General features: G+C 34.6%; 1 protein-coding gene across 2 annotated transcripts in view; it reads left to right on the forward strand.

Moving 5' to 3' along the window:
• The first annotated feature begins 5944 nt into the window (after nt 1–5944).
• LOC112522824 (integrin-linked protein kinase 1-like) overlaps nt 5945–10163 on the forward strand; it is a 13221-nt gene continuing 9002 nt past the window's right edge. The window contains exons 1-4 of one of the 2 annotated variants that reach the window (XM_025132136.1): nt 6195–6324; nt 6438–6520; nt 7196–7270; nt 7434–7529. In XM_025132136.1, the coding sequence (XP_024987904.1) occupies nt 6291–6324; nt 6438–6520; nt 7196–7270; nt 7434–7529 (288 nt within the window). In that variant the 5' untranslated portion in view covers nt 6195–6290. Of the gene's footprint in view, nt 6521–7195; nt 7271–7433; nt 7530–10163 lie in introns of both variants that reach the window. The other variant, XM_025132134.1, reaches the window with a different exon arrangement.

Raw genomic sequence — 10163 nt, forward strand, 5'->3', positions numbered from 1 at the left:
GACGAAAACCATCAAGTATTGAGGCTCACACGCTCGATTAAAGTTAAGGTTTTAAAACCACTCGAAAATCAGTAAAAACTCAAAATCGAACATTCGAAACTAAAATCTGAGACATAAGGCTACTAAGGTTTTATAGAGGACCTAAAACGAAACCATCCATATAAAGAACTCGAATTTTGGTTGAGTATTTTACCTCCAATCGTCAATAAACGAAGCTTTTCGAACCCTAACTTCTATGAGTTCTTACACTAATTCTTTTGTCCAAAATACTTTGGACCTTATTTACTTTACTTACCATAATACGATCATGCCCTCCCAAAGAGATGTATTTAACATCCATTTATCATTGATATGAAATTCTGAACTCTCCCATTGGCATGACTTTACATGTACCATGCATTTCTATTATACTCATGTTGTTATTTAACTTATACTAGTAACATAAGTGACCATTGCACTTTCATGCATCTAATGCAGAAGTTATGCAGACATAACTTTCATGGTTGGAAATGAAATTACTAAATGTGTCATTACATAATTGAACATTGTTGGAAGTATTCATCAACCATGATGGACGATAGGTAAGCACTACTCATGATACTTTATCGACCATGATAAACAATGCTAATGTCCTTACTGATACTCTGATGCATACTTGATGGATACACTAATAGTTGCTAAAGACATTAATGCTTAAATAACATTCATACTAAATATTGTTGAGGTATTGCATCATAACTTATAGTACATGCTCTACCTTGCCTTGCCATCTCTCTATATGGTAGGGAACACATGTTGCATCACTTACCTCACTAGAAAGATCTCAAACCAATGTTTTTTATACTAATTTGACTTCGTACATAGGCCCTTAGGTATACATTAGTCCTTACCGAATCTCGGAGCTTTCTCTAACTCTGATATCTATCCTTATAATTCGTAATTCGATAAATTCTTATCTTTCTTTGCTTGGACGATAATGAATCCTATTTATCATAATTATTCAATAAAGCTATAACAATATCTCTAGCCAAAGTTTCCCAATTCTAATTAAACATGGGTTTGTAACTATTGTGATATATGTACAAATAAACTTTGAGTCACGGTGGTAATATTTATGAAACTTAAATGCAATTACCATGCTACTAACTCCCAATCATCTGTCGGAATAACATTCTCATGTCCATACAGTTGACTTAACGTGGACCAACTTGCCTCGTTACATCAATACTAAGTCTACTTCGAACTTCAAGTTATCACTGAAAACCACATTGTTTTCTAGTACCTCTGATAACCATCAATTTATATATATATATATATATATATATATTTTAATAATAGTGGATTCAAGTACACGAATGTAACAACTTACTCAAAATGACATTAGCTAAGTGAAATTTTGAATAGGTTATACATAAGGGTTCTCAATCACCATCATCACAGTTCATGAATTATGCGACTCTAATGACTCTAAAATTCCCTTATCTTAAATGTTCTACCCATAACTCACCAATTAGCGCTTAAAATCTCAGCTTAAGTCTAGGCATCTTAGTTCCTTACCTAGTTCGCTTAAACTAGAGCTCTGATACCAACTTGTAACACCCTAAAAAAAAGATAGTCTAAACCGAAAATATCTAATGAGAACCAGAATCTTAGACAAAAAAAATTTTCGCCCAACAAAAATAATAGTATAGCGTTTACAATTTCGCTACTGAGAAGATAAATAACAATCTACTAATCTAGATTTTTCTAGATTAAAGACGGGTATTTCTATCAATCTCCAAAATGCCGTAACAACAAAAACGCAACGTACAAAAGTAATAAGACTATAATTACAAAAGAGTCCTTCACGAACCAACGCTCCTCTCAACCCTTTAGAGCCCCACCGATAAAAGCAACCTAAAAAGTAATTATAACAAGAAAGAGAGAGGGTTAGGCTTACGCCTAGTGAGTCCAAACAAAAMAAGTTTACGTAAACATARARGAACATATATAAAAATATACATGCAAATAGTTGACGTAACTTTAAACAGGAATAGAGACAGTAAGGCCTGAATGACTCGAAGTGGAACAATAAAACATCCGAAGATGACGGGGGAGAGCCGATTTACCGTTGATTATGACGGACACAAAGTAAGTCATAAATCAACGTTATAGAGYATCACTTACAGGTTTAATACCATCGACATYGACCTAAACCAGTCATGTAGTCGGCCGTGATCTTAARCTCTTTACCTCGRTAATTACACAATAATYACAATGCCTATTACCGAGTGAAAGTGAGATGATGATTTGGTGATTAMATAATAATCGCAATGCCTATCACCAACTTACACCATCATTCCCACGAATAAAAATAAAACGACATTCGTGTCTATAATTCCATCACCTTYTAGTRGCATACCCAAAACTCAACGTTTTTAGYATAAACACATATATACATTACTAAGAYTTTGCATAAAACCCTTAGTMCAATGGAGTACTCCCATTYRCCAATGCCATTTCGAATATAGAACGTATGGGTGTTAGTGTCTTATGGTCAACACTATATGAAGTGGGTGTTTTACMAAACGATTATACCTTTTCCCCAATTCATCTATTCAATATGGGYGGAATCCTTAAGTTAGTTCTTSATTTAAAGAGGTCTTCATTTCCAATCAAGCAAGTGACTTCAGCTACCTAAAGTTCGAGATATGCCTAATGCAACTTACCAAATATTGTAAAGTTTCATTTGTGTAAGGTTTCAATATTAAGGTAGAATGAACTCACAAAGTAGGATTTGGGAGAAATCCTAAACTCTGGATCGTTGTTAGCTGCTGCAGAAACACGTGGCGTAGTGAGGTCGCTGTTCGGGCAAGGAGGGCGAAGGGAACAGCACGACACGCTGCTGTTCGGGCGAAACGGATGAAGAAATAGCACGGCAGTTGTTGTTTGGGCGACCGAAAAACGCAGAAAACTCACAGTAAGGCTGCTGTTCATTCTTGCCGTTTGCTGTCGGTGAAGGAAGAAAACATAGAGATAGCACAGCAAAGCCGCTGTCCGTTCTCGCTGCTTGCTGCTTGAAATGGTCTCAACCGATCGCGATCTCGGGCCTAGAGTCCCAACAATCTTCGTCATGGCAGGAAAGAAGCTAGGTTTAGAAGGCTCGAGAATCGAAGCCATTCGGATAGGTTCTTCAAGAAGCAAGTGATGCGAATGCATTTTCTGCAATAAATTTACTACTACCACTAAGCTCTTTTTCAAACTCAAAAATTATGAGTGTGATGATATGCAGTATTGAGCTTCTAGAGGGAGGACCGTCATCGATTGATATCCAGATCACCAAAAACAGGAGATAAAAGCTGATGCAATTTTCAGGTCTGAAATGGCCGAATCTAAAGTAAAATACAAATTTTCAGCACAAGGTACCAAGATTACAGCGTTGTTGCTTTGATTTTAATATTATTAGCTTCTTTTGATAAATAAAAAAAGAAAAAAAAAGGTTAAGGACATGTATGGATGGGAAGGAACTTTTCCCAAGATAAAGGAGGTCCATTAGGTACAACCAAAGTCAACAGTTACCCCCTATTCTCCCTATTTTTTTAAAAAAATAAAACAAAGATGACTAGGTAAAAAGAAGTTATAAACTCCCAATATGGGTTTTTAAAAAAAAAAATTCATATATATATAAATGAAATAAAAACCCCGGTGTTACAACACGTGAATATGACGAATGGTGGTGTCTCGTTCACAAGTTCATGCAACCCAAAACTGAAAGACATGATGTATAATATCTCATTCACATGTGCATTCAACGAGATAATTGGACGTTGAATATGGTGATCCACATGTGCATGCATATCATAAATTGAAAAATGATGAATTCGATAATTAATTCACATGTGCATTTTACCCAGAAAATGAAGAATGACGAATATGACGACTCATTCACATGTGCATGCAGCATAGAAATCTAAAGATGAGGAATATAGTGATTCATTTACATGTGCATATAGCGTAGAAATTTGAAGATGATGAATTAGTTGGAAATTTCCTTAGATTATTTAGTAGATCTTTTTGTAAATTGTGGAATATTTTTGTAGAATTTTTAGAGGATAATTGAAGTTTACATAAATTGTGTTAAATTTTCTTTATTTAAAGAATTTTAATAAATGGAAATGATTATCCATTAATGAATATACCATTTTGTCCTTTATGCATTTAATAAATTGTTTAATTAGCTATTTTTAATAATCGTGGATTATAGTCAATCAAGGTGTTCTCGATTTTTTGTACGATTTTCTTTTAAGCCTGACCCCCCACACATATATATACACATACATACATACATATATATATATACATACATACACACACACATATACATACATACATATTATCAAACATGTCTCATTGACTTTTTTTTAATTAATATACTCCACGCCCACCAAACATAATAATGCAATGTAATGTAATGATCCATTTCGTTATTTCACCTATTTAATCATCTTATTTATCCAATTAATTTGTCATTTAAAGCAAAATTAGACCACTAGAACGCCACTTGTACACATCTACAAAACGCATATACGGAAATTAAAAAAAAACAATTTTGTTTGTTTAAAAAAAGCTTGAGTATAAAAACATATTTGTTGCATATGATACCGTTTTAATATATTACAATCTTATCTGGTAAAATAGATTATAGTATTGATTTCTACTGGTAAGTATTTACCGGATAAGTATTTGGGTGAATGACCCCTTAAATTATACCCAAATATTTCATTTGGATAACTAATTTCACCATTCCCCTTATTATATTTAGTCACTTGACTTTTATCTAACATAATAAATCAAATGCTTAACAAAATGAAACACATTTTTGACTTTAACATGTTCGATGTTGAACGATTAATCAATGAAATTGTTGACGTTTTAGGTACAAATACCAAAACATTAGATTCTAGTAATTTAACTAACTGATATTTAATAATATATTTAGATATTAAGGGAAATTAAAAACCATGAAAACCATGTGTCACATATGAAACAATACATATAAGACATATAACGCTGTTTTGTGTATGAAACAGACAAGCGTTTCACATGTGAAAAAAAGCATGTACGTAGTTTTGTATATGAAACATAGAGAACGCAGACAAATACAAGAGCAAAACATGTAGAACACATCTAATCCTATCCTGAAACGAAACTTAGTGGGTGTTTGGTTTGATAAAACGTTTTTAAAAAATTTGAATTTCGTGAAAGGATTTGAAATCTTTGGTGTTTGGTTTGTTGGATACGGGATGTAATTAATTAATAAATAGGAACTATAAAAAATAACTAACTTGCCTCTAATAAATGACTATTACAAAATAACCGTCTTTAACATATTTTAAAACATTATTACAACCAAACCTTATAAAATCCATGGAAATACCAATCAGTTAGAGCCATTGAGATTACATTATATTATATTTTTGAAATTCAATTATTATTTATAGTTGTAAAAAATTTACTATTTATTTTGTATATCAAAATTAATATACAATCAGTTTTTCATAATTTTTTTAATTAACCTAGATATCCAACCCGTTATGCGAGCTGACTAATCTCATTTGAATTTGAGATAGCCGGAAGTCACCTTATTTGAACCTCCATGGCCACAAGAGGATTTTTATCTCTTATTATATTTGAATCTGAGACCTCCTGATACTTTTAATTTTTAGAGCCAAACTCAAACCAACCAGACGCCATTTAGTTTTTCATAATTACAAACTAATTGTATATTATTATTTTTTGTAATCATTAGGAAGTTGATCAAATGGTTGCTGTCGGGGAAAGAAGTCGGCCGTCGCATTTCATAAATATGCGACAAAAAACGGTAACCACCAAAGAAAAGAATAAATAAACAACTAAGCAACGGAAAAAAGTCAATGTCGCTTCACGCGTATTTGATTTATTCTTTTCTGAAAACACAATACATGTATTCATCCTCCGAGCATATCTCCTTCCTGTTTGACGCTGCTTATCAACTCTACGCTTCCTCCAAATTCACCCCCAATAACCACAATCTCTGACTCTCTGTGTGTTTGTTGCTCTTTTTCATAGGATACTTGAAGCATAATTTGATTCATAAGTTTGAAGTTTATAGATACTACTTTATCTTACTAGGCTTGAATTTTAGGAGAATTTTTGTTGTTGTTAGTTGGATTTATCGAATTTTGGTAGAATGGAGCCAAAGCAACATGTGAGGTTTACATTGGGGAAACAGTCGTCGATGGCGCCGAATACGGGTTCGTGTTCGGATTCGGATGATGGATTGGAGGCGATTGATCCTAGGGTTAGGTTGATGTTTTTCTCGAGTGAGGGTGATTTGGAAGGGATTAAGAAGCTGTTGGATTCAGGAACTGATGTTAATTTTAAAGATATTGATAATCGGACGGCTTTGCATGTGGCAGCTTGTCAAGGGTTTAGTGATGTTGCTGAGTTGTTGCTGGAAGGCGGTGCTGAAGTTGACCCGCAAGATAGATGGGGTAGCACGGTATGATTTTCTAACTTCCCCAATTCTTTTTTTGCAACCAGTGTTTTGTGATTGTGGCCCAATTTGAGCTGGTTCCATATTAATCCATAACACGGACAGCCAGGCAGCACATATTCTTTTTTTTGCAATTGTCTCTTTTCTAAAAACTAGAAGACCATATACATGAAGCTAGTAAAAATTGGCTAAATGTTGAACTATAGATAAGTAGACTCACCAATTCACCATCCTCTTGTCATTGTTTTCCATGTATTCTATTATATGTCAGGCTCCAACTTCACAGGGTTGGTTGCTATGTTAAATCTGACCCAACTCAAACCGCATCGGATGGATTGGGTTGGTTATGCTTTAATATTTTTTTGAACCGGTTGAGATTTTTCAAACCCCACTAGTTGGGTTGGGTTGGGTTGTTAAATGTGGCTGAACCAGCCAACCCAACCCTTGTGCACTGCTAATCTTAGAGGCGGACACCAATAATACTCATCTTCTTTTAATTTTACCGGATAACGTCAGATTGTAAGTGCATTTATGCTTCCATACTTCCAAAGAGAAGTTTAAAGTCTCATACTTGTTATGTGCTTTTTCTGTCAACTGTTGTCCTTGATTCTAGTTTTATTTTGTCTCTGGATGATAACTTGTGTTGTCTGTTGTTTTCTTAATCTGATGTTGCTTTAACAGCCTCTTGCAGATGCAATCCATTATAAGCACCATGGCGTGGTCAAACTTTTGGAGAAACATGGTGCCAAACATCTGGCAAGTTTTTCTTTTTGTGTGTCATGCTAACTTCTTCTCTGTTGGTTGTGTATTGGTTTTCTCTCTTTCCTGGCTCCCGTATGATGTGTGTGTGTGCATTTATATATTGATGTTCTTCTAAATGTTCCTTTTGTTTTTTGTTCTTAATAATGCAAATACTTAGATGGCTCCCATGCATGTCAAAAATGCCCGTGAAGTTCCAGAGTATGAAATTGATGCCAAAGAACTTGATTTCACAGATAGCGTTGACATTACTAAGGTAAATCATCTATGATTTATTTCATTCTGTGTAATTGGCCTCTCTCTCTGTGTCTATATATATATACACACACACACATCTCACACACATGTGTGTCGTGCACACATTTATGATCGATATATTTCAGCTGGGCCTGTTTCCGGCATTCAATACCGCTTCTAGTGCACTAATGGACAATTATGACCCAATTTCTGATGTTCTGTTCTTTCCACTCTAGCACCCCTCATTTTTATTCTTTTACTATGCCTTTGTTGTCAATGCCTTAACTTCATCTCCTCATGTAAGTACATGCGACATATGATCCCCTCTTTTGCCAATTCGTTGCGGCTAGCTGTATATGTGAATCTCCCTAGAACTTGGTTTTTTTGTTAGCAGCACTCCTTTTTTACTTTGCTCTATGTATGAAGGCGGCCTGTTCTATTTGATTGAAATAAATTTCAGACAAAGAATACAAATAAAAATGGGCATACCATTAATCCTTGTAATTGTCAATATGACAAGCACATCCTCGATGCTTAACCACTGGGTGCCACCTGCTTGGTCATGGGCCTGTTGACTGTTAAAGTGATTGAGCAAAAGCGAGGATCTCATATTGCTATAAGGGAATACCGTCTTCTTACTAAAACTTAGGCAGGCATTAGCACTTTCAGCACTTTAAATAGCCAGACTACAAGTACCAAAGTAGTTTCAGTCGCATGGTAAGAATTTTTGTAAATATATTTTCTCAAAGCTATCTTCATTATTATGTTCTTTTGGCATGTTTATTATATTCACCTGCATTACATGGCTCTTTCTCTTGATTATTATCTTTTGATTAATTTGCAATCTGGTTTCTGTGGTCCCTAATATGCTATCCAAGGTACTTAAGGATGCTTCACTGAATTGTCACTGTCAATAATGTAATTGGTCCTGTGTGATCTGATTATGCAACTTGCAAAAGGCTTGGTGATGACTTGACTGTAAATTAAATTATGTATTGGTAAGATCACAGTCACAGGAACATGCACATGCCAGTGTCGACCAAGTAATAACCCGATAAAACAAATTAATATACTCCATTTCCTGCACATCTCTCTATCTAGAGAGACAGAGACATTAGCTTGACTTTTCTGTATTGATCTCTTGCTTTGTTGCATGTGCGTCTTACACGAAATATCTTATAAATGATCTATATTTTTACAAAGGTGATTTGCTCCTAACTTTGTGCTGTCTGGTTTATTCATAATTTTTGATTTGCTGGAGACAGTGCTTAGATATGTTCTAGTACGAATTAACTATTTGTCATCGAGTGTCTGGCCCATAAAAGGAATGAAAGAAGCAAGGATTCTTTTCAATGAATTAGAAATTGTATGGAGCCTAAAACAAATTCAAGAGATCCTTGAGAACTTCCAAGAGTCCATCCATTGATTCTCCTCACCTTTATAGAAATTTAAAATCCTAGCATTAAGTGTCCATGTACCGCTTTAATTAGCAAATAATCCTTGAATTATCCATCACAAGAAATTAAGCAGCTGTTGATAGACTTGTTTGAATTTGTCTTCATGTCAAAAGTCTTAGTTTGGAGGTAATCTTTCAAATCCTTATGTGTAGTGTATCAATGGAACAAATAAATTAGTCATTTATGAAAGTAATGTATCAAAACTATATTGTATTAAATTTCAATTCTTTTAAGTTCACATAATCTACAAATAGCTACATTTAAAATTGAACCTCTTATGTTTTACAACTTTACTTAATCTACAAAAGCTATGTACAAGGTGCTGCTTAGCGATTAAGAGTTTGAAGGTCAATTGTTTGCTAGCCCTGCCAAATGCTTTTTAGAATACTGGTTGGCCCCTTTTGTAAAGTAATGTGAGAGAGATTCATAGAGGAAAAGTTGTGCTGAAAAAGCTTCCATGGACTATAAATTTTACATAATGATTTCAGAGTGATGTTTTTGCATATCAAAGCTCTGTCCGGTACTTTATTGTGGGAGAGCATGTAAATAGGAATTCCGCATCTGAAAGTTTCCGAGCAACACTATTAACCTTTCCTCTTGGAATGTGAAGAATTGGGTGATCAGTCTTTTTATTTGTCAACTATCTACCACATAGCATGAAATGGAACACATGCCTATTATTACCCTTTATGTTACACAAATCAGATGGAAATCATCTTGGTCACTGAGGGGCCATTTACCATGCGCTTACCAGATAAGCCCTTATTGGAAAGCCCCACCACCCTCACTTACCTTATCATGTAACTTTTTTGCCATCATAATGGATTGTTGGTAAGCGCTAACTGGGTAAGAGCTATGCCTCATACCGGGTAAGAGCTGTGCCTCATACGGGGTAATATTCTTGGTCTTTGCCATGCTCACCCGGTAGGATAAGTGACACCCGGTAAACGCTTACCCGGTAAGAGTTCGGTAAACGGCCCCTTAGTTGGCACATGACTTGATATCATACGCTATGCTGTTATAGCGGTGAAAATACAAAATTACGGTCAAGACCGATATTTGAAATAGCGGTTATTACGGTGGTATTATGGTCCAAAAATAGCGACTCATATCATATTTCGTAGAATTATATATAATATATATATATATGTATGCATATATAAACATATCATTTGTAAAAATTAAAAATATAGTTC

This window comes from Cynara cardunculus (genome assembly GCF_001531365.2).
Source record: "Cynara cardunculus var. scolymus isolate 2C chromosome LG 12, CcrdV1, whole genome shotgun sequence".
In the NCBI taxonomy this organism is placed as follows: domain Eukaryota; kingdom Viridiplantae; phylum Streptophyta; class Magnoliopsida; order Asterales; family Asteraceae; genus Cynara; species Cynara cardunculus.